Source organism: Leuresthes tenuis, unplaced genomic scaffold, assembly GCF_036924035.1.
Source record: "Leuresthes tenuis unplaced genomic scaffold, fLeuTen1.0.hap1 SCAF_3, whole genome shotgun sequence".
NCBI lineage: Eukaryota > Metazoa > Chordata > Actinopteri > Atheriniformes > Atherinopsidae > Leuresthes > Leuresthes tenuis.
The window spans coordinates 12082251-12108584 of NW_027325357.1; the positions used below are offsets into that span (position 1 = coordinate 12082251).

Genomic DNA, 26334 nt, shown 5'->3' on the forward strand with positions numbered 1-26334 from the left:
GTATATCATAATGGGGATGTTTTATGTTCCCTGCAATGGTGGCTCTTGGTATTTTTAGATGATTCCACATCATATCAGTGCATGCTGCAATATACTCATTTGTAGGGCCATGATCAATTTAACTTCTCAATTTCATCATTAAATATCTGTCTAACACAATTAACCAAAAGAACAGATGATAACGGATCTAATCAATCATTTACTGTTGTGTTCTCATATAAAACACTATCTCTAGTCAGTGTTTGGTTGTAATCTCATACCTGGGATTGTTTTTCAGTGTGTTGACCAAAAACTCATGAACATCGATGCCCGTGGAGTCTGTGTACTCCTGACTGGAATCTGTTGGAAGAAGAAAAAAGGTTGAAATGCTACTAGACCATTTTCTGAAGTGGAAGGGGATCAGAAGGAGCACACACCAGGACACATGCTAGACATGTCGGTCTTAAAATGGCACCCGAAAACACCACCATGACATTCCAGGATTTTCAGGAGGGATAAACACGAGAAGCAAATAGCCTGAGATGCAAGTTAGCTGTTCCTCTATGTGTACAGTCACAGGCACACAGATATTACACCAAGACACTCCTCAGGGGATCATTTTCCAGTATTTTCCACAACACTACACAGTTGGGCTAACCATTTCATCTCCGCTCCGAGTATAATGACACCAGAGGGGCCCAGCAGAGAGACAATAAAGTGGGTAATTAAAAAATGAAGAGGAGGAGATCACACGGTCTTTTTACAGAAATTAAGTTTGAAACTATACTAGTTTGGGTATCAATAATAAATTATCTAACTATAACAGCACAGAGATGACGAAATGCTTTTAAATTCTATTAATGCCAGACACGGCAGGACAAGTGTTGTTAGGCGTGTGCTGTATTTGAGTCGAGCTTTTACAGATTAGAAAGGATAAAGTCTTTACTTACAGGCTAACTTACAGGTTTTTAGTGAAAAAAATTAAAATTAAAATAAAAATAAAAACACATCCTCCTCTTTCGCATGTTGCATGGTTCTTGTTATATTGCTGTGCCAGAACATCGTTGGTCTTCAACTTTGCACACATGCGCTGTCATTGACTGGCATCACTCTGTACCAAAGAGTATGACAACACAGCTTCTGATCTACGTTACTTTAGGCTCCGACTGACCAGACTCTCGAGCTACGGCACCGTTAATAAGACACAAGTTTGAGGGGGAGAAACAAGCACACTGCATATCAACCTGAGGACTGCTGCTGAAGTCCTACAATGTTCAAGAGATGTTCCAGGGTCGCACGTGAGAACGCGATTGTCCACAGTATTTGCTTTGGCTTCTTATGGAAATTTTCCACCTGGCTCTCTAGCAAAATCTCAACATAGTCACATCAACAGGTGAAATAATGTATGAGCTTGTCAACAAATGTTTCAAAGCAGCCACTATGTGAGTGTGCATGTAAGTGAAAGCTGGTGAGTGTTTGTCCTTTCTGCTAACCTGCATGCCACCTTCCATTCGCTCCCTTCAATTGGGAATACAAACAGTACCAAGATCAACACGATAAGAAGCCTCATCTACCATTCTCAACATGTCGTAAGCAAAAAAAAAAACAACAATTTCCGTAACATAACCTCTGGATTACGTGTTGTCTCGTGTGAGCCTCTGTTCTGTATTTCCAGCCAGAAGAGCGCATCTCTAGAAGAAAGTCTCTTGCTGCGATATGCTTGTGTAAACAGCAACAGCAGAAAAAGACTGGACCAAATAATCCGCACAGTCTCCTGAAATGTCCGATAATCATGTGCTACAAACGTTTTATCCAGTCTTAAAGAAGTACAGGGATGATGTTGGTCGTCATTAACCATAACAACCACCACAAAGCTTTGTTGTGTTTCTTACCACGTGACAACATCTTTCGGGGGGCCTTGTCCTTCTTCTCTTTCTCTTCATTTTCATACTCGTCCTTTGAGGACTTTTCTTCCTCTTTGTCTGATGGACAGCTGATGTGAAGCTGGATGATGTCCTAGAAAATCACATTCCATTACTATGAAAATAGTCAACATTACTATCATTTCTTATACTAAATTCTAAAGTTGCTTAGCTCTTTAGGAATTTGTTAATTATAGAAAAGGTTATGTTAACTACAAATGATTATAAAATGGGGTAGCTATGCAGGTTATAGGCCGAGGTTATTGGAAATGGTTATAAAAGAAGAAAGGTACCGATTCTGGAGGCCCATCATTGGAGAACGGGCCAGAGGACTCCTCACAAACTGCCAGACTCCGTACCAACTTCAGTTTGGCATTAGACTGAAAAACGATGACGGTTTGTTATATCTACTGTATGTTCAATGCTTGCAGATCAGGAAACTCTTTGGAGAACTCAGTAATTATAAGTTAACAAAAACCTAGAGCTGAAAGAAACAGGGGCGATCAACTCCAGGAAATAACTTCCATTTCACCTCTTTTTTTTTTCCTTAACAAGAAGCATGATGAGCAAGTTAAGCCCACAAAGCATTTCTTTGATTCAAAGACAAATAACTTTAGACAATGAAGCTTCTCTGCTGTGCACCAAACACTGTGTCCATGACTCAGCTGACCTGAATTATCCAATTATTTCACAAATATACGTATACATATCAAATTTAACCGCTTATGGTGCATTCATCTCATAGCCTCGCTGCGGTCACTAGCAGATTCACTCTTGACCTTCTCGGTAGGTTTAAGATTTTAAGCCAATGATTTATAGTAGGTAGTTTACTGTAGTTGAGAGGATTAGAGTGTTAATAATGGAAGGTCATCTTACACAACTTACCAGCAAGGAGATTTATTTCAAGGTGCAGGATTATAAAGTAATTTGACTGAATTTGCAAACCAGACTCAGCTTTGTGAGCTTGAAATGAATAAATGAATAAATAAATGACTTACCTTGGCTCTTTTCCTGCCGTGGCTGTGGTTTGGAGCCCGTTTCTGCAAAAAGGAATCGTTTGTTTACTCATAATAATGTCCAAATTAAATCTGCATAAGACATGTAATAAAATAGGTGTATTCAGTGATACAAAACAAGATTAGATTCAGATATACACAAAAAGAGACTCATATCAACAAATACTGGAGCTGCTGATATTTGATTTTGTTCATTTTCTTCCTGAAACAATACAAAGAACAATGTGTCAAAAATAATTGTTCAGAGTTGAATCAAAGTTTCTGCTCCTGCATTTACAAGCAGCTAAAATCTGTTTATCAGTGTTAATGGTCTCCATCATTATTAACCAAGTCTAAATAAATTATTCTCACAGTAAACAGTTGTGCGAGCGTCAAATAAATATGTACAAAAGTCTCGTTGTCAAATAGGAAAGAAGACATAATTATTGTTCACATAAAACATGATAATGTGGAGCTTGCTGCTGACACGGGGCACCCCCCAAAATCTGGTTTTAAGATCCCTGTTTTTCTCTTCTTCTTTGATCTGCGAGTTGTTGCCTGTTTGCACGAGGGCGAAGCTCATCTAACAGAACAGACAAGATGTAGCTTCAAAGCTGAGAACACAGCTGAGATCAAAAGTGAGCTATGGTGATTTCTTACTCAACTAAAAGATACCAGTGTTCGGCATCCTATTGTGCAACAAAATATCCCCCCGTAAGTGAGACCGTATAAGCAGTTTCTAAAACATCTGCTTAACAAGTACGACAAACTTTTGTGAAATGCGAGACCATCCCCTTCTATCGTGTAACGTCAGTTTCACTGGTTATTGTATCAGTCATGCTACTGGTCCTGAAATAAACATATAGGTCCATCTCGAGATAGAAGGGGAGGCTTTATCACAACTGCTAAATGAAGGTGGTAGTTTTGCAGTTCTAAGTCTGTCACACAAAATGTAAATGTGAACTAGTCACTTCCAGCTACCTGTGCATCCTGTGGGGAGCCATCGTCTGGCTCCGGGCCCTCTCCTGTCCCTTCCTTGGTACCCTGTGGCTGAGGAGAGGTCTTGCCTCGACCGCAGGGCTCAATAAGCGGCCCACTCTCTCCCTCCTGCTGGATGTCTGTTGTCAGGCTCATTGACATCTTCTTAGGGGAGGGGGAGAGGGTGGAGTGGGGAGGGGGTTGGGTGGAGGACCCAGGAGTGACTGCGAGAAAGGAGACAAGATGAGAGGAAAATTCTGGACTGTGACATAATGGCAGAGGAGGCAAAGCTGTATACCTGTAGGTGGTACCAGATCTGTGCTGGAGTCTGTACAGGGAGGCTGGACAGGAACCACACGCAGAAAGATGAAAGGAACCCACTAAGGTCGTGTACTGGGCTGGGCTGCAGCAGGGGGTGAAGCGCAGTCCATAGCAAGCCTTTGCCTTGAGGAGGGGGCTGGAGAGAAATGACACACACCAAAAAGAGAGAGAAAATAAAACTACATGAAAATGCATATTTAATGCATAAATATCTCCTCACCATATTCATTTTACTAAATATTCTGAATAAGAAACAGCATACTGAATGTAAAACATTGATTCATGTTGATAAGTCATTCACATCTCTGATGTGAAAACAAAAATTCGAGCTACTCATTTACGTAATTTATCATTTATAAAGGTTCTTTTAAAATCTCAAACACTGATTGAGGGAATAACACCGGTTCTTTTGTGTGCATTATTTATAAAAAACAAACAGGCAATGCTACAGATGCTAAATATTTGTGGCAGCAAGTTTCTAAAGCTACGATCAAGTTAAAAATTGTAGATAAAGTGCTGTGTTAAGTTTCACACTAAACCTTACATCCATTTCCACAATCACTCAAGTAACAATACTGTCTTTATTTGATGATAATCCATCATCTGTGCTGCACACACACCTCAGCTCCAATCAATCGATGGTACCCAATTGGACAATTCACGAATCACCAAGCCCTGTTAGGCATTTTTCATATTGTTCAAAAACTGATTGATAATCAATTAGAAGTACTGAAAAGTTGGAGAAAGGTTTTCTCATCCAGTCTCAAATATCAATATGAGGCTTAGTGGGGCTGTATTAACAGAAAAAACACCCCCTCTAGATCAATTTTGTAAAAATCCAAAACAACAAATATTAACGATTACTTTGAGGTTAATATTGGCACAATTACCTCAAAAAGACACATGTTTAGTAGAGCAAAAATAACAACAACACACACTAAACAAAACAAAAAGAGCATGAAAAAGATTACAAAATTTACAGTGGTCAGTTGAAGTGAAGAGGCAGCACTTTGCCAGCCAGAGAAGGGGTAGGGGGACACCTCAGAGGTCGTCTGGGGCCTCTCTTCTCTGCCTTCGGCTTACTGCAGCAGCATGGTCTTGCCGACAGTCAGGAGCCCTGTACACCAAAAGCAGAAGAGGAAGACACGGGTGACGTCATGTTTCACACACACTGCGTGACTCATCGCTGCTACTGCTGCTAATTCTGGCAGGGAGGGGGAGAGGGCAGCTGGGAGCTCAGAGCTTTGCTGGCACATTGGTTTAACAAAAAAAAAAGAAACACCCAAATGCTCAGCTAGTCATTAGTCATCTTTTTCATTGCTTAAAATGCGTGTTTTATCATTTGGCCAGCAGTCCTTTTTGAAAATGAGCTTATCTAAATGTACTTGTTCATTCAAAATAGATCACATTAAAAAACCAGCACTGAAAATCACTGCATTTTAATGCACATTATAGCTGCACTTCTTAAGTAACAGTAAAAGTTAGTAACTATACAGAGGTACTGACACTTTTACCAATTTTCTTACTTTTGTTTCACAAATAAATACTCAAATAAGCTACTGATGTGAAACAACACACTGGGAGCTCACATAGAAATTAAGAATGAAACGCAGGACTAAAACTGGATCAAATTCAGGGTTGGGAAATCTTACTGAGACCATATATGAATGCAGCTCGCCATTCATGCTTCGCCCTGTCGGTACCACTGAGTTGTGCTGCAGAACAGATGAGATGAAGGAACAAATGAGTTAGGGATTCCCAGTGTGGGAAAGACCCAGGCAATGCAGCAGCAAAGGCATCGTCAGCAGCATCAGCAGCAACACTACATCGCTGACCAGGACACCCACATGCCCCAACCTCACTCTGTTTGCAGCAACCTGCCAGACAGCGGCACAGAACACAGCCACACTGTAATGCAGGTCTGACTCATTCATTTCAAAATAGTCCTCTCTCTTTAGCTAGCTAAGAAACCTATAGTGTGTTCTTGCACAAACGGAGCAGAAGGTTTTGAATTACAAGGTGACGATAAATGTCTATGTTAAATATTGTGTCTGAGCTTAATGAAAGGGAGGGGCTGCCCAAAAAGCTAAGAATCAGAATCAGTATGAAGACGCTTATGAATAAACCAGCTTTACCAATCGTCTACTCCTCCTCCGATTCCCTTTATGTTCCCTCAGGTTGTTCATCAATACTCCCCCCAGCTTCTTTCAACAGACACACACACAATCCAGCCCACGGGGTTGCCATGGAGATGTTGATGTCATTTTCAACCGCTGGCATTGTGTTTAGTGCGTAAAGTGAGAAGGAAAGAATGATATGAAAAATAAATTTGTGAATTGCAGTGTTGAAGAGAAATACAGAGAGACAAGTGGAGGGAACAGAAAACAGTGAAAACAAAAGGCGAGAGAAAGGATATACTATTACTGCTGTTAGGAAAAAGAAGTATTAAGAGTTTGATACAGTAAGATGTAAAAATTACTGTGGCTGAACTGATAAAGTCTCTTGTCCTATCTCCAGTTACTTTAGAGCAACAACACATTAAAAATTAAATATCATGCAGGAATGGAAACTAGACTTTGGAGGTTTTCTCCAAAACTTGGAAGACACCATTTAAGATTCTCAGACACTTTTCTGAGAGACATATATTATAGCATTAGGTTGCACAATCTATAAGTGTAACAAAAAGCAGGGCAACGAATGAATGACAGAAGGCTACAATGGAGGGAACAATTCTTTGTTCCCGTGTAGAACTTTTTAAAATGTTTAAATCGGCACTCAGTCCTGCGTTGGATGGCTGCAGTTTCCCACAGGTTTTAATCGGCTCCAGTCAGGCATCAGTAGGAACACAAAACCCAGGTGTAACACACTTATTTCACATCTTCAAGCGATTTTAACACCACGCATGGAAACAACTCCATCCATCGCCTGTTTTTCCATTGTCCACCTGTCGTCAGGACAGCAGGAAGCTTATTCTCATTCCCCCTGTATGAGGCCGGCGTCCGCGGATCACCAAAAGCTTCAATCACTGCTCAGAACAAAGAAGATGAGGAAGTGCAAGCGATTAGGGGTGTGGCAACAAAAAAAAAAAGATGCAATTTGGAGTTTACCAGTTATGGGGTCTAGAATCAATCTTTGTTCAGTTCAGCAGAGCAACGAAGGAAATGCAGAAATATTCATTTAGAAAGATTGAAACAAGCAACTTGTCTGTGGACTGTGCAAGATTTTCTAAATTCCCGTTAGGTCAAGCCATCAGCTCCTTTTTAATTTCAGGACAACACAAAGAGATGCTGCCGTTGCCATGTGTAGTCATCACTGGCAACATAACAAACCTGTTAAAGTGAATTTTCTAGAAAATATCAGTTAAACTTTACTTAATTAAATTAAGGGTTGGATCTGTGTGAGCAAGATTACTATAAAATAAAAAGAAAAAAGAAATAAAAATAACAGCGTCTGTTTATTCAAGGTTAGTCCTACCAGCAAGACACTCAGCTGATAGACTCGTGTCCAAACTTAAAGCTTAGGGTGGGATTTGGGCTCTACAGTTTCCAGTTTTCAAGTCAAGTAGATCAACATAATTAGACCTCTGACAGCAACTGCTTGGGTGTAACACCAGACAGATCACAACAACTCATCTAGAATTTACGTTATCAGTGTTGCTCTGCTAATGTAGGAAAATGGCATCAATGTTTTAATAGTCTAACATGCTCCATTTTGCAATTTAAGTATCATAGCTATCCCCTTACACCATTACTGGTACGGTTGATGGCAGCACAGTTGTAATTAGTCTTAAAAAAAAGACTCTTATCCTGGGGTATATCAAAATGTTATCCAGACACAAGAACACTAGGCCAATAGTAAATCCATCTATAATTAGGAAGTAACACAAGCACCCTGGTGAATATGAGTTGTACACCATAGATCCAGCAACTACAATACCAGCAGCAAATCCAATTTATGCCTGCTGTGTCCCAGCTCAGTCAGTGTGTTGGTGGGCCTGATAGTGACATCTTTCTGGCGGTTGTCTGCATCAACTTGTGCCAGTTATATCATAGAAAGAGCTATTCACATCAAACAGGCCTCAAAACCACATACTACAGTAATAGAGGCGCTGTTCTTGTTCTCGTATAATGCTCCTTTCTCCAAAACTCTGTCATGCAGCTTTCATTACATTCAAAATTTAACAAAGATCGCCATTCTCAGTCTGAATTATCACTAAGCTAGTTAATTAAGTCAAATTAATAGTAAACTACATTTACATTGCCTTCAGTCACTTTCTTTTAAGATAATATTGATACAAATGTTCTGTCCTGAAGCTTTAGCCACAAACATCAGGCTCACTGAGGACATGAAACAAAACCCACCCCTCTACCAATCAGTCCCCATCAGCCAGCCTGCAGCATGTGTATTCCTGGCCTTGCTCTCTTCAATGAGCCCTCCTGCTGACGGACAACCAGCTGAAGCACATACGTCATACACTGTCCTTCCCACTGGGTCGTGTTACCACATCAAGAGTGATTATTGAAAGGAGCCCCGAGTGAAATGAGCGAGCAGAGACAACCAGAGTTACCGTCTGGTCACCACTGTGTGTATTAAAGCTTCCAATAGTGGCCTGGCCTAATAATATATCCCATGGCAGTATGAGCTCTCTGTCAAAATTAGCTGTCCGGGTCAAGTTGGGTCACCATCTTACCAATGGTTAGCAGAAGGGCAAGCCAGAGAATCAGAGGAATTCTTCCGTATAGCAGCTGGCAAGAGTGGGGAGTTTGTCTATATTAGGTCTAAACAAGTGATTAAGTTATCAGGTGAGGGCACATTTGACCAAATGTCATTCTACACACAAATTGACAACATTTAAAAACAAACAAATCAGAGTAACGGACAGATAATTGAAATCAAATAAATGACATGCTGCTGTGGTAATAAAGAAAAAAAGGTTCAGATTTTTCTGCCCAACAGTCTGGTTAATCCCGATTCCATTTAAGAACCAGCCAGGGTGAAAATGAACGTAGAAAAAGCATTGCATATTATATTTTCCTGCTCGCTGCTTAAGAGCCGCTACTCAGATTAAACATTTCATTCACTGAGTTGCTTCGGATTTCGCAATGGAGAAGCATGCACGGCAAACCTGCCTCTCTATTTTCTCTGCAGAGGCTGAATGAGAGATGAGTGGAATGGTGAATGGAGGCGCAGAACGCTGCAAACAGGAGTGAGCATGCACGTACAAACCCACAGAAGGGAGTGGGAGAGACACACAGGCAGCTCGACCCAATTCAGCTCCTCTGTATTCAGCGGCGCACCTCGCCCATTTGACGTCAGAGAGAACTCATTTCCTTAAAGGCAGTCAGGTTATGTCTTCACAGAGTGGAGACCGGTGTGTGTGTGTGTGTGTGTGTTGTAATGGCAGAGTTTGTGCAAGCTCAGTGCCCTGCACGCATTATATATCAGCAGCCCTCGCAGCGAGTGCGCTCCAGTGCTCGTCTATGTCAGAGAGGATTCCCCTTTGCGTTGGTTGCACACAGTTTCAAACAGGGCGGGGAAGAGGGGGCAGGCAGAGCACTAAGGACTGAAGAAGAGTCCAGGTACATTTGCAATAGGACAGAGTCTATCCTCACTTAAAATATAGATGCATCAGCAGCCAAACAGCATCAACGAGCTTTCTAAACTATATTTAGGCGAGTCAACAGAAAAACTGAGATAGATGCGTAAAATAAGGACATCAGCAAAGTCAAAAAACACGTCAAATGCACCGGAAGACAGGGTTTCTCTTCTTCCATCTATCTTCTTTCTCTTCATCCTCCCTGCCCCCAATCAGTTGTTTCCTTCTCAATGCTATGAGTATATCCCATCCTGCCCTCCGCCCCCTCTACATCAACCCCTCCTATCAATACCTCTCTCCCTCTCCCTCTTTCTTCCTCTTTTAATGTGTCTTCTTAAATTGTCAAGCCTGCTGCTGACGCCATCCTCCTCCACTCAGCCAGCCCACTCAGTCCTGTGGGACGAGCTATGACTCATTCTCTCCTTCGTTCCTTCCTCTCCCTCCCTAGTTACCTACCTACCTGCCTTTCTGTAGCAGTCTACTTCTGCTTATCCAACTAGTTATAACTTCTCTATAGTTCGTCGCTGCCAAGGGAAGAACAGCATACAAAAGGTGTATGGAGAGAATAATTCAGAGTACAAAAGGAGGAGGAGGTGGATGACTAGCTGGCCCAGTAAACGACAGCCTCTGCATAATAAAAGCATGCCAGCAACAAGAGAGGGGATCCCGATCTTAGCTGCATTATTGATGAGTGTAGGAAAGCAGGAATGTGGGTGATAGAATAATATATTGAATCCCACGTGGGCCAAAATTAAACAAGTAAATAAGTAAATAAGAGTCATGAAATCACTTTTGATAGTCAATAAGTAAACCAAAGGAAAATAACTCAAATTACTTAGACTTATTTATTATTCTTACACTGTAACTACAAACGTGTTTTTTTTTTCTCTATTAATTTTTCATAGTGTTCACTCTCTGATGACGATTAACCAGTTTCCCAGAATAATCAGTGCCTACAGGATTATTTATTGAAATCTAAGGAATCTGACTCCCACAGAAGCCAGTGGCTGTGTAGCTTCTGCCAGCCACACAGAGACAGACAGACAGACAGACACCAGGTTTGCATGGACGCTATAAATGTGAAGTCAAGGTTGTGTCATTTTTTTTCTGCTATTTTCTGTTCAATCTCTAAAACTGACAACTTTTACCAGACTTGCATGCTTTGCAACCACCAAGAAAAGCCTAAGGGAGTAGCATCACAGGGCTGTTTATTATTAAATACACCAATGAATAAGTAGCACATATCTACTTAGCAGATTTATCAAAACAGATGTGAATTACAGATGTCATCGCTCCTCCACTACAACCTACATTCACACACTTTTTCCCCCTTCACAAACACAAAATTCCCTCTGTAAAAAAACAAAATGGCTAAAGAGGCAGTGAGGTAAACACGCGTGTGTTTAAGGTCACGTGCACTCCAACTTCTCCTCAGCTGTGGTGGTGTGAACCAGTGACTCTTCCTGATACTTTCGTGGATATCTCGCATGATACAAAGCTGCTCAAACTGTCTCACAGCTTCCCTTCTTTTTGCTGTTGCCTAGCAACCGGTCTAACTTTTCCTCTTCGTTTATTGGCCTTTTCCCCCCATTTTCCAATTACATTACTTTTTTTCCTCAACAATTCTTCTTTGTTACCCTTGCATGCACAAAATGTGAACATCAGTTTACGTTGGACTTGACATTGTGCACCTGAGATAATGTACAAGTAAATCAAACTTCTTATTCGAGTAGAACAGTAAAGTGTATAATCCCTCTTTATGAGCAACTTGCTTGCTGGTTATTGGAATTAATAAAACATGAGACTGAAGGTAATCATTTCTCTACCAAAAGCTTTTTCTAATCAAGTCAATTGAACAGCTATTGGCTTCTACTATTGTTCCCAAATCTGCTACTAAATAGATGTCTTGTTACGCTTTCAAATTGTACAATCTGATGTAAAAAAGGCATATCTCTCAGTAAAGAGTGTCTGAAAAATGTTATTACTGTTACACAATTGAAATTGGAATTAACCATGGATTGTCAATTCACCGCAAAGTCTTGCTGCGCTGCTGCAGTGTTGCATTTTCTTTCTTTCAATTTATAACTGACAGCAACATTATTTTTTCTACTATACTATATCTAATATATTTAATATTTAATTGTGTGTACATAATTAAATATTGACTATCTAAATAAGAGTTCAGAAGCTGTACAGGAGAACAATCTCCGAATCTCAAAAGAAAGAAAGAAAAACTTCAATATTAATTCTATTAATTGTGATATCGATATTCTGCGTTGTACTTTTTAGGTGGTCTGCAAATTAATATTGGGCTGTAGCTACCTAAATACATGTGGTTGGAGCGCTGTCTGTGTTTCGTTGTATGAAATAAGAAAATGCAAAATGTCAATGACTGGGCTTACAACATACATTCTCCTAACTGTGCATGTCAAGAAGAAAGCCTCAATGGAGCACACCAATGCCACTTAGCAAAACAGCTGAATGATTGCATCAGCATGCTGAATGCTCAGTGCAATTTATACTCCACATAAATAACCTCAGTCATTCCAGAAAATATTTCATTTGAAGTATGTAACCAATAAATTACTTCATATTGTGCCTTTGGTAAGAGAACAGATTATGGACTCATATTGATGGATTTTTGGGATGCATTAGCATAAAATAATACTCAGACAGAATAGCTAACAAGAAAAAAATAAAATAGTAGTGAATTTCTTTTTCCTTTGAAAACTCAGCTCCAAAAAAAAAAATCTCAGCTTCAGCTCCAAGGCTGTTCAAAAACTTTGCGATCAATGACCTGAAAACAAACCCCGACAGCATCATTCAAATGTCTACACTGCTCGGAGTTTAGGTAAAAGCAAATATTTTTACACAACAATGAAACATTAGCTACTATTGAAGTTGTCCATTTTATGGACATCTCAAAAACATTCAATCTTCTAAACAATCACAAGCATCATTCAAAATAATGACATTTCGCAGCTCAAAAAATAGATTTTGTGTATCGTGAACTGTGGGGTTATCTCCTCTCCAGCACTGTAAGGAGATTTGTGGAAGATTCTGCTTGCTATGCCTGATTTGCTGATGTAACTATGTCAGAGTGAAATTGGGTGGCAGCAACTGCACTCATTATAAACCTTATGTAATTTATCAGCTTCTCCTAGTGAGAAGAAGGGAGCAGAGGAAGAGGGTGAAAGAGAGATAGGGATGAAAGGAGAGGAGAGAACGATACAGGAGCAAGGGGTGGACAGTGAGACAGGAAGAGAGGAAAAACTTCTCAATGATGAAACAATCTGCACTGTTATGCGATTGGACCAGACTTCCACCAATGGGAGAATCAGCTCCATGGCAACAGGCTCTGTCACCAAGAGAAAAGCTGCCATATCCCTCAACACCCCCATATTTTTCTTTCCTTTCCACTCTCAAGACCCCCCTCCTTTACCTAATTACAAGGCCCAGAGTATTTTTCATTAGGTACTCGCATACAGAAAAATTAAACAGCAGACAGACACACACAGTAATGCAGTAACTTGCAGCCTGGACAACCCGGCTCAACAGCACAGACACAAAAAAAACACGCACATATGACCAAACATTGCTCGCATATGTCCACAGAGGCACACAGACACTTTGGGGCTTTCAAAGTGATCCAAATGTGAGTCATTCACACACACTCAGTTACTGACGAAGACTTCCCTAACCCCCCGTCTAACTGCAAACAGTTCTGTTCTACTCCATCTTGATGAGAGCAGAGATGATCTAATCTGGTGGAGCCGAACGCTGAAATAAACAGACTGAAATCACAGACACAAAGGCGGATGTCCAGATTAGGTTAGTAGGTCCAAACAGATAGATAGAAACAAATGAATGCCCTTTCATCACAGATGTGTATATGTAACATGTAAGGTTAAGAAGTAGCTTCCTGTGTAAAAGCTAGCTGATATCTAGCAGTTGGTAAACAACTGCACACTTGACATTTGAGGTAACTCAAACTTCGGTGAAACAAAATAAAGGACAGTGATTCCACCCCTGCATCATTAAATAGATAAGAAACGGTATCCTCTTTCACATAGCCTAAGACATCCTCGTTAACCCGCTGTTCCTCCTCATAATTCACACATGCTACGCAGAGCCCTGCATAGAAGAGTCCTTTAACACATCAACCCAGCATTGCAGAATCAGATGCCGGCACATATAAGGTGGGACTTCTCCACTCCATCACTACCTCCCCTTGCCAGCTCAGAGGCGTATCAACGGTGGATTAACTTCAAAGCCCCTTCCGCCACTGTACTTTCACATATGACACGATGTGCGACGAAGGTGCACCCGTCCCAGCTTAAAAAGATTAAGCCAAAGATGCTAGCGACACACTCTCAAGGACAATTTGCCTTACAAATTACTGCCTGGAATATTGCCTCTGCAGACAAGTCTGTTGACCCAAGTTAACATGATGAAAAAGTAAAAATAAATTCTAATTATTTCAACATTAAATCTGTACATTCTCACAGGCTGGGTTTTCCCCTCTGACATATTATTCAAGCGCTCATGTTTACAATGATAAAAGCCCTTCATAGAAAAAAACTTTTGATTGATCAAAAAGGTAAAGTTTAGTCTCAGGCTCAGTTTGAACAGTCAATACCACGATCTACCGTTGATAGCTGATGGACAGGATGATGGTAAAAAAATAAAAACTATGTCTGTAGCACAACAGCCACACTAAGGTAGCCCCTTGTATTATCATCTCTTTCTTTTTAAAAGTTATATTTAGTTAGGATTTTTCTTTTGGATGCTGGTACTTTCATTTATTTTGATGAATACCATCTTCTCTACCTGCGCATCTAAGATCCCTCTCATAGAAATGAATGTCAAGATTCAGTTCACCTCACTATTGCCAAACAAGCTACTCAGCTATTACTCAGATGAAGGCAGTGTGAGGAAAAAAGAAGACTTTACAGACTCTCTTCTACATTTCTCTTCAAGTGATCATTTTACATGTAAAAATAGCTGCAATCACATAACAGCTGCTGTCTGAAAATGGATATATGGAACAAACAAAACTGTGTTTAGGAAAGCCCAACTATTCTGGCGTCAAAACATTAAGTTATGGCCTCTAAGTGTTAAAGTCATCAGTCCAGATGGAGACCGTTTTCCTTCACAAACACTTTGTTTTTCTAGGTTCCCATACCACAATACTGAGCTAAGCTCAAGTGTTTTCAGTCAGCCAAACTCAGAAGAGGGATCCAGCCAATTTGGCCAACACAAAGCGTTGTTATCAGTTAGGCTACATTAATGGTCATTAGGGTTGTACAATATTAGGAAAACACTGATATGCAACATCATCGCTGAATATTGAAATGATGATATGGCTTCGATATCAACAAATTCGTCAGTACATGGTGTTAATCTCAGATGTATTAATGAGGACTGCATTGAACTAGCAGAGCATGCACAGGAGCAGAAGTGGAATGCAGCCCCCGCGTTAATACTTATATGCTTGTCTTACTATTTCAAGTTAAAATGTCGGACATGAAAAAGATTCGTACTTGATCATTTAATGTAGTCCAAACAGGCTTTTCTGATTCGGAACATTAATATGTTATATATTAATATGTGTCATTCAAAAATCCATACAGCTAAATGAAAGCCAGCTCAGTGGATCACAAGTGCCCCTCTATTACATCCCAAACTCCCAGCTAGCTAAATATCAAACCCCGTAGGCCACAGCCAGTATGGTTATATCCACACGCACAGGAGGGGAATCGAGTTATTGACCAAAGTTCATCCCCCCATTGTAACTTCTTCTGTGGGAGATTATTGAACACGTAAAAATGACTGAATTCACTGCACAAATGTTGTCTTTAAGTTACTTGAATAGTGATCTTGTCAGATGAGGCTGCATCTATTTAATACGGATTTTACTGGAGCTAAGTGACAGTCTGGAAATATGCAAAGCAGCCGTGAGTTGACACGTAATCTGATTTTCAACCGTTATCTCTGATGCATTTAGTTGTCTAACAATAGAAACAGAAAACGTTAAGCTTTTCTGGAAATTTGGCTGTATCCATATACACTTACTCCATACTGTTTTACAAAAAGATGCAAAAAAACCCCTCTACTTTGGAGCATGTACAAAGCACCATGGTCCATTTCAGTCGACCCTCCAACCACATTATCTGGGTGTGTTAGCTGGGCTTTGCAAAGCACGGACAAACATTACCCGCTGTACAAGCTGTAGAGACTAAATGACTTGCATACCGTCTAGACGAGTGAGCTTTCCTGGGCCAATATGACATACTTGAATAAATTTGCACAGATCCGAATCTAGTCACCAATATACGTTTGTGCTGAAACTAATAAATTCAACCAAAGTGTCATTTGTTCTTGATAAAAATTCTTACTCTACACATGTTAATTTGAGACGATTCAAACAAGCTCTCACAGTTAAACAGGGTGTGGATATTACTGCTGTTTCCTGACAGCAAGAAGGTTCCTGGTTTGAATTTCTGCTGGGAACTTTCTATGTGGAGTTTCCCAGTTCTTCACATGCCTGCATGGGTTTTCTGCAGCTACTCTGGCTTCCTCCCACAGTTCAAAAACCACCAGGTTAATTGGTGCTTTTAAACTGCAGGTGTGAATGTTAGCATGGACGGGCACTTGTCTCATTTGTCTCAGTGATGCCCTTCTGATGGCCTGGTGATGTCTCCAGGGTTTCGGCTGGGATGGGTTCCAGCCTTCCCTCAACTCTGACCAGGATAAGTTAATATGGAAAATGAATTCATGTAAAATTCGTACAGGCTTGGCTTCATACTCATTTGGTTCATGAGTGTGCATGGCACTGCCAACACTGCAGCACCAGCTCAGATTAGGAGGCAGTGTTAATTAGAGAAACTGCACATGGGAGCTAGTCTTTAGATCACGTAGCAGACCTGACAGCAGTGGCAGGTCAGCGATGTGCTGTGCCGTGCCATCTGTTTACCTGTAAAAGCCAAACAGTCCCTCATACCTCTGCCTACTTAAAAATGGTAATTAATCTTATTCCCTTTTTTTTGCCTCTTTACCTAAAACTCCACATCCATCCTCACAACCTTCTAATTATGTTTTAAAGAGGCCATCTACTGACTTTAAAGGCTTCTTAATCGACCAATTTTACTTTCTGTACATGTATGTAGAACTTCAAGTGTATTATCACTAGTCTGAGCATAAGACAAATACATAGTTTAACAGTCCTGATTTTCACTTCACTACCATTTGCATTTTCAGTCCTAAAGCAGTTTAGTGCCTTGTTTTTTCTTTGATCTTTTTAGACATACAATCCAGGGTTTAACAGACCCTGGGAATAACAAACACTTGTTTCTTCTAGCTACAGAAAAAGAAAAATCCTTCATCAAAACTCTACTTTATGCCCACCTTATCTACAAGTTTTTAATAGTTTTTAATTTCTGCACACACAATATTGGGAATACACCACAATGCATTTTTAAATCTAAGTACTTTTAAAAAGAAAAAAAAAACAAGAGAAAAAAGTGTGATCCTTCTGACTTTCAGGCAATTACAGCAGCAACTACTCAGGGCTTTGCCATCGATTCTTTGTCCTCCTTTCTTCTACCTTTGTGCTTTCTCCCTCTCTCTCAAACTTAAATCTGTTTCCCACGCATCTGCAATTAGTGTGCAGAAGTGATGCAAAACGTGTGCCAAGTACAAGGAAGCCAAAACTCCAAAGTCACAAACATTGTAAGTACTGATCATACCCACAGGCATAAATGTGCACATACGCAATTTCTAAAGATGAAGGGATGGATTTGATAATGTCAATCAAGAAAGAGGTTAACGTGGACCAACAGACACAAGGAAAGAAACAGTATTAGCTTTTGAAAGCTGACACCAAATGGACAGTTTCTGTCTAGTTTGGAGTCGCTGTGGTGGTCATTTTTCTATTCCATTTCTAAATGACAAGATAATAGAATCATTGGATCTTAATCATTTTAACAACATCAAGCTAACAGAGTAGAGGGAATGATTTAAGACACAGGCACATGTAGATCTAAGAGATGCATACACATGCACACGGAGGCAATCATTATATAAACGGGCCACATATCGCACAAGACAGATTTGAGCCCAGTGAACAAAAAAAAATTAAAAAATGAATAAAGGAATAAAGGGAGAAAGTCATGAGGAGGATTGTGAGCCTGATTCTGCAAGGCCATTACCATCAGACCAGTAAAGAACAGGGAAAAGACAGGTTCTTCAAACCTGAATCAGTGCTCAAGCCATGAGGATGGCTATTTATAGCGGCAGATTTTTTATTCAAGAGTGCTCTGTTGTTGTGCTTTCTCTCACACTTCTGCTGCTTCTCTCTCTCACCTTCTCTCTGTTCCTGCACACAGTGTTCCTCAAATAGCGAGTGAACACACTGACATATACGGGTATAAATTTGAATTGCATTTATCGATCAAAGATATTTCAATAAACAATTTTAATCTCAACCCATGACTCTGAGTGATCTCAACTTCAAGTCAAGAGGGACTATGAGGACACCTTTTACCGCGTTTAAATACAGGACTTGTATTACACCTTATGCGGTCTGTCAGGTCGCCCTTCCCCCTTGCATACCTTCTTTCCCTCATTAAAAAAAATTGACAGTGTTGCAGAGTAATGCCTACTTCCAAGGTGACTCTCTCCATCCCCACCAGGCCACCTCCACCCTCCCTCTCGGGGACAGTGGAAGGGAATTCCTTGTTATCCCAGCATTTGTACGACTAAACACAGAAGGTGTGCCTGCACATATAGACGTGAACATAAACTGCCGAGAGAGCATAACCATCATTAAAGTCACCACCCGCAACATGCAGCAACAGCCTGTACTTCTGTGCAAAATCAAACATAACTGCCTTTCCAATTTTGGCACATTGATTCAATTTAGTTGCACTCACAATACAAATAGAAATGGTACACACATTATATGAAACCATCATCAAGTAAGTCCCATTATTAATGTTGCTCTGTTACACAGACATCACAGAACTACAAACTTTACAAAGAACAATAGTTAAATGTGCCGATTACAACAGTGGCAATAACTGCGAGTTAAACCAAAATTACAGCTAACAAAATTATATATAAGCAACTAATCATAAAATCCAATAGCAAACAGACATGCACATATAAAGCATAGCATTAACAGTATTTAGAGGACAGCTTTGTGGATCTCCAGCAAAGTCGGATCAGGAGCCTCACTAATAGGAGCAAATCACTGACGAGAACAAGCAGCAGAAGCAACTCTGGATCGAGAACATGCTGTCAATTGTTTTACCTCATCATGTTGCAAAATGAATGAAGTCCATTTCCTGCAGCAAGTAAATTGAGTTTCAAGAGTGTTCAGGTCTGCCACTATCTTCAGCTCATGGTACTCTTCTTCATCTTCATGCTTGGTGTGTTCCCTTCACGTCTGTGAGGCTACAAGCTGTGCTTTCTAAATGAATTTTAAGAGAATAGTCAGAAAAGTCTATTTTGACTGCCCCTTTCTTTTTCTGAATGAAGCACAAGAACAACAGTGAAACAGAAAACCTTGCTTGCAAGCTGCCTCGCTCTCTCCCTACTGCTCTTATGCTTTCATGCGCACAGTTTGCACCGCTCCCTTATCCTCCAGCCCTCCCTTTTGTGTGGATTCTCACTCTCTCTCCTACACATCTTGTTTGCTCTCTGCCTCTGTGTAACAGTATAATTGCAATGACACCCAAACCAGGGCATGCAAGAAGCCCAGCTGTTTAAAGGGCTGCTTGGATCAGCGAGCACGTCACTTTATACAACGGCCCGCCGCTATAATTACACATCAAAATAAATACATTTACAAGTTCTTTTTTAGTTTGGTTTGTTTTTAAAAAAAATCTTATAGACCTCTCCTCTAGGCTTTGTCACAGTAGACACAGTCTGAGGAGTCACTACCCACCATTCATCACTCTCCATCATTCAGAAATATCTGAGGTCATTATCTTTAGCCTGTGTCTGTACAAACTGAAGGAAAAGTACAGACAGCTGTTGGTGAAATGGAGCACTGCTATAATGGTCAAAATTAAATCATACCACTGGCAGCAGGGGGGGGGGGGGGTTGGGGGGGGGGTAATGAAACCAACTCATTAGCAAAGAAAAACCTTAATCCCACAAGACAACATATTTGCATGCTCTGCCTGCAGCTACTTAACTGCAAACATCAGCTGAAAGATGTTGTTGAAAAGAGGCAGTCGAAAGTTCAGCAACAGAGGGAAAGAAGATGTGCCGGGAACTTAACACAGGCTAGCAGGGATGTTTGTCTCATATACTGTCAAATTATCAGCATGAAATCAGATTTTATTGGGCAAAACATAAACTGAAAAATGTGCTGCCAAGTTAAGTTTTGTTCCGTCCAACAATTATCTTCGGTTAGCAGTGGCCAAACTGGTCTTTGACTAAAACCGTAGTTACAAAGATTTTGGCACAAACACAGACAAGATCACAAACAGTGCAACTTCTGTCGCAGTTAAGACAGGCCCAGCTGAGGCATCTGCGAAGACCAACTAATTTCGTAAACACAAGGCAACATGGCGGCTAAAGAATAGCAGCTAGCGCACCAATGTTCTGAAACAAGTGATGGGATCTGCATACCCGTTTACGACTCTTTAGCAGCAGTTGCTTCTGCATGATTCAGAAACTAACCAAGTTTTCTCCACCATATTGAAGCTACTTTTTATTAACTCAATTTTCAGTTTGACCAATGACTGACCATTCACACATTTTTTTTCTTCAACAGTCAAATTAACGCATCATGCCAATACCAACACGCTTAAACACTAGTAAACCCCGTCTTTAGTGCACAAGTTTTTAATCATTCAGTAAGACCTAAAACTAGCAAATATAAGGTGGTAAAGTCTTCAGAAATAACATCAGACAAAGCTTGCCCTGAAAAACAACTCAAAGCAAGTTGCCATTTAAACAAAAGACCTACTTTATGAGACCTACAACAATTACAAATATTAAGTTGTAAGTCACCATGCATACAGTTATAACAAGTAGCATCAGCTTTAAAACAACGTGAGCAACGCACATGTCAGTCCCACAAACTCTTTTTTGCCATATCATCCACCAGTAGTGCCAATATTCCATTTTTAATTTCAAAGACAATACCATTTCAGGTCAAAAACAGGCCCAAATTTCTTTAACAGCCTGTCATGTGTTTTTTGGTTTTTTTTTTCCCCACGAAATGAGTTTGCCATTGAAATTAAATTGAGATTCAATTTGACTTTTGATGACAAGCAATAACGGCGTCAAGCAATGTTCACCTTCATGAATACACATCTTTCCAATTTAATACCAATAGTCTTAACAGTGCATGTTTATTATGTTTAGAATACAAGTCTCATAGACACAGAACCGGGGCACCATTGACACTCAGTGGTTAACGCTTATAGATCCTGCACTGCCTAAGCTGGCAGAGAAAATAAAGGGATGGATGTTTAGTATTGAACTCCGTAATCGTACTAAGCCAAGTTAAGACGTCAATCCAACCAATGACTCTGCAATCCTAGCATGACACTGTAAAAAGGTTTGTCCCAGGTCAACCACATGACCAGGATAAAGGCAATGGCATGTGCTAATTCGATTTAATGCCTCAAAACAAGTTCAGCTGCATCTGCATTTGAAAAGCCAGGTAGCTTCTTTCATAAGATGGTAAAAGTGGGGCTTAGAAAGTCAGATGAAGAAAGGGGAGGAGCTCCACAGTAGCCAAATATAAATAATGTAGAAACATGTAGAAACTGCAACCCCTCGATTATTTGATTATTTTTTATAATATAAATAATCAAATAAACGACGGGTTGCAGTTTCTACATGCAGCATACAGCTAACGTAAAGCTATTGAGAAACACTGGAGTTGAGCACTGTTATTATTTAGACTGGGGAAGAAAAAAAAAACAGTTCCAAAAACAACTAAACATTAACTTAACCAACTTTTATGACATAAAGTGTACGTACATTAAGCCAATATTTTAATCTCTGCATGAATCCAAAAATGTTTGATTTTCTACATGTGAACTTAGTCCTATTTCACTTTGAAGCATCAAGCCACAACCCACCACTTTGTACCACTCTCATTCTAACCAGAGAGATATATCCAATCTCAGGCCAGACTTAACACAACAAGTCAACTCCCCCCTTTTCTGATCAATAATGCATACATAAGAAAACAATTAAGGATGAATATGGACAACAAGGATTTTAAAAAAAGTAAACGGGAAACACATCAGGAGCAAATGTTTTCAATTGAACGAGCAGGAAAGACGGGGGAACAGATAAAGATGGAGATGGAAATGAACAGAAACAGGAGCAGTAAAGAGAGGCGAGGAGCAGCAGCAACAGCACCACGCTTGGTGCTCTGGCAGAGATCTATAAATAGCTCTTCAAATCTCTCTAGAAAAAGCCACTCTTCTACTTCTGCTGCTGAAAACACAGATTCAGAGACCAAAGCAGATATGGATACCTGACTGACAAACAAACACTGATAACATTTCACTGGACAACAGCTGCCGCTCTCCGCTGCATAATTTCATAAAACATGGCACTAAAAACTACTTTGAAAGGGAACCTCTCAGCTTGTATAAATATTTGATGTATGAAGGGAATACAGTAAAAGTAGATTTAAAAAAATGTCATGTATCCTGCAGACCAAAATATGCACATTAACACCTATATATCCATTTACTGATGCTTCGTGGTTTGATATGTAATGTAGAATGAGTGGAGATGCATAAATATCCACAAGCTGCAGGGTAAAAGGGAGAAAATAAATTGACAGGGAAGCTGGATATTCCATCCCTCTTACTGGTGGCCTTAGCAACGGTAGACTGTAGATTCAGTGACTCACCTCGCCCAGATCTTACTATGGATTAGCCTTTTCTCAATGATTCTGCCCTTAAACCCACGACTCGGAAAATATGTCGCTCGACGATGCACAAATTTGAAGATAAAAGCTGTAATGGGGACAAATCTGCAACAAAGATCAAACTCAGTTAACAAAGAACCAAGTTTCATGTCTACCTTAAATATGGCAGAACTGGAAGCCCCCACCTGCCACATAACCGGCAAATGCCAAGAAAACATATATTTTTTCTTTTCAGATAAACGTGCCGTTTTCCCAGAGCAGATGTTTGAATCACAGTTCTGATAGTCTGCACTGTGATCCCAACTTGTTTATCACAACCATCTTGATGTCTATTTTCAGCTTGAGTGTCAAAACATAAAGCTAAAGCCACACAAGCACAGAGAGCAGTGACCATTTCTCAGCAAACAACATTTCTCAGCTGAATCTTCTGCAACTGCTATTTACAAACTATGGATTGTAACATAAATCTATGTTGCACTCATTTTTGAATAATGAGGAAATTACTTCAATGAGTCAAGGTCTAAGATGACTGATATTAGTCTAGAATGTCACAAAGTAAGTTATCAATCGATGCTAATATATTGTGTCAGCATCGACTCTGATGTGCGCAGCTCAAGAGGTAAGACAAACCAATTAAGATGTGTTTTGATATAATTCTGTTTCTCACAAAAAGAAAAACTTGCATGGCTCTCATTTTTATAATTAATTTAGAAGTCTGCCTGATTCAACAACTTTTTTTAACTCCTATATCAGGGTTTTTCAATGTAGAAAAAAAACCTTCAACTTAAATGACCACATAAAGATTGTTGTGACCGGCGTGCAGACTCTGTACGAACCCAACAGGATCAGCGAGGAACAGGAGAAAAGCACCAAGAAGACAAATCTGGTTGCAAAAATAAACTACAAATGTGAGTCATCACTATTATTATAATTTCACTGCAAACTGATATCAGAAAGGTTTGGCGTGATCTAGCTTTCACAAAAGATCGTTTCATTAGGTACAATTACTTTCAGACTGTCAGTCTTTTCATAACAGTTTCCTCTGACATCTATCATGTGTGTTTGTGTAGCTCTCAAGCAAGTGGGCAACTTGCTCCTCTCTACTTAATGCAGCCTTCCTCCTTTTGAAGATAGCAGACATGGCTGAATATCCAAGTGCTGTTGTTGACAGTCCACAGCTCGTGGATGAGGAAGGTGCACAAAGCTGAATATAGAATTGTTCCTTTAACATGGCTGACGGTGCACAAAGTACTCTGTCACCACAATGTCAGTAAAAAAGTGTGTTTAAGTTATCGACAATTCACAGAGCAACAAGTGAGCAACTGTGATAAAAATTAAAACTGCATAAGGCCAATGCCCTCAGAAACAAGGTAAACAATCAATTTATTTATTGACAAGCCAACTTTTTCCCAATCCAAGTTTGACAAAGCAATCAAGAACAGTGATCACTGTTAAATTTGACTTTTATCTGCTTAGCTTACTTACCAACACTGTACACATCTCTATTGGCAAATTCAATGTTAACTTCACTATAACCACAAGCTGCTAAAACTCTGCCACCACTTATAAATGATCGATTTACACCAAGTGAGTGCAGGTAATGATAATCATGACATATGTTCATTTGAGGCAATCAAAAAGAAAAGGAACAGTGGACGCATCCTCAATCTGTGTGCCAGTAGACCTGCTCTCCCACAGACATGTCACAAGCCAAAGTGGCTGCATCCCTGCTGCATTCAGAACCAACTGTCTAACTTAGACAGTAGGCACTAAAGTTCCGCTGTGAGCCTCTACTTTTCAAAGACATTCAGCACACTGTTCTCATTCCTGGGAAAGCGATAACAACCATCCTGACTGGGATGCCTGAGTAGACTGCTTCACCGTGTTCTAGTGCATTGAAATCCAATTGCACTGATTTAATTTTCAAGAGACAAGGGTCAGTACACAAGTTTGTTTGTGGAAAATGTCATTTATCAGCCTTTCACATTTGTCATTTTTTATTAAAATGTAGTACCATCCAAAGTACCCATATCTAGAATAGTTCCTTATTTAAAATATGTGTGTCTTATTTGTCTCTTTATGGGAAAATTCCTGAGTTATTTTCATGCCAGATTATATATATTCACAGCAGTATGAAATAGGAGTTATTTGTTGTTGTTGTTTTACAAATTATCACGAAGACCTATATTGTAGTATAGTTGTTTCTGGACTAATTGCTAAATCAATAATACTTAATCTCACTATTATTTTCACAACACACATCACTACCTTCCGGTTGGTTTGGAATAACATCTACACCTAGTTTGCTGAAGTTTCTGAGCACCAGTCGACAAACACCAAGATGCACTGGCATAAGTAACACATTAAATACACTATTCAATGTGTGCATTAAGTATGTCTGCAAACGATTCCCAGAAACATTTGGATTCATCCAAATAACGTTTCCATTCCCTTTGCTCACACATTCATTCACAGTTTTAACAACATCTCTCTGCTACGATTAACAGGACTGAATGTTAACATGGCCATCTCGTGTCTGCCATGGAGAACACGGACTTTAAAGATGGTGCTTCACGTCACATATCTGGCTAAAGATAGTGGATAATCGATTTTAAGTTTACCTTAAGCCATCTTCATGGTTGTACTTACCGTTTTGATGGCCGTATGTTTTGAGTCCGTGTGGTAAATTCTTCAAGATGTCACTGCAGAAAACATATGGCAGTATGGTCAGTCGTGGCTGAGCAATTTACTGAAAATATTAGCTTGCCCAAAGGCTAACAATAGCTAGCGCTCAGTATTAGCCTGTTTCCTCCAGCGAGTATAATTAGCCACCTACAACACCTAGCCACCTAGCTAATGTTAGCCGCACTAGCTAGCCTTTTCTTTCCAGTGTGCGCTAGTTGTTTAGCGTTCAAACGTACAGTATATTTACAACAGGCTAGCCAGCAAATTATCACACGTTTACAGCAAATTGATTCTTATCAAAAACCTGTTCCAGCACTCTTGGATCTCAAAAAGGGGGTGGTAGCTGGTGCGGTTTGCTAGCTTTCCAAATGACTTACCTATGCTAATATAATGGTGCTGCTAGCTTGAGTTGGATCACCGCGACCCCGACTGTCAAAATAGCGCCGCGTGAGGGGAGAGCGGCATGAAAGTTAACGATAGATAGCAAGCGCTGAAGAGCAAAGCAATCGAATCCGTTGCAGGAACACTGGTAAATAACAACAAAATGCCAAAGAATAAAATGACACAAATTAAAGAAAAAAGAAACAAAACGCTATTCCCCCTTCTCGGCTCCGGCTTCTGTGTCAGCGTCACTTTTTTTTTTCCTCTCACACCGACAGTTTACGTCAGCGACGTGCTTCGCGGTAGCAGGGATACGTTCAGGATACAGTAAAGTTGTTAATACGCTGTCAACAAATATTACTGGACACAAAATTTGAAACAGTGGGCGAACAAATGTCATAAAGATATCTTTTTTAGTTTGTTTGTTGCTGGTGTAACACTAAATTACGTGCACGTCAGAGGAAGGTCTTCACTTGAATTAAGTTGGTTCTATCACAGGCAACTTCGTTTCTCACTTTACAGTGTTGGCAGGTGTAGCATAACAGGTGTTACCCAGATGCTGTA

At 40.0% G+C, this 26334-nt stretch overlaps 1 protein-coding gene across 10 annotated transcripts in view; it reads right to left on the bottom strand.

Annotated features, from left to right (window-relative positions):
- Window positions 1-26037, bottom strand: part of LOC140303171 (R3H domain-containing protein 2) — a 48467-nt gene extending 22430 nt beyond the window's left edge. For 9 of the 10 annotated variants that reach the window (XM_072381825.1, XM_072381821.1, XM_072381823.1 and 6 more), the window contains exons 1-9: window positions 25767-26037; window positions 25354-25406; window positions 5176-5312; window positions 4173-4331; window positions 3878-4098; window positions 2900-2941; window positions 2195-2281; window positions 1872-1995; window positions 261-339 (exon numbers count right to left, since the gene is read on the bottom strand). In XM_072381825.1, the coding sequence (XP_072237926.1) occupies window positions 261-339; window positions 1872-1995; window positions 2195-2281; window positions 2900-2941; window positions 3878-4036 (491 nt within the window). In that variant the 5' untranslated portion in view covers window positions 4037-4098; window positions 4173-4331; window positions 5176-5312; window positions 25354-25406; window positions 25767-26037. Of the gene's footprint in view, window positions 1-260; window positions 340-1871; window positions 1996-2194; window positions 2282-2899; window positions 2942-3877; window positions 4099-4172; window positions 4332-5175; window positions 5313-19104; window positions 19409-25353; window positions 25407-25766 lie in introns of those variants that run through there. The other variant, XM_072381817.1, reaches the window with a different exon arrangement.
- Window positions 26038-26334: the final 297 nt, after the last annotated feature.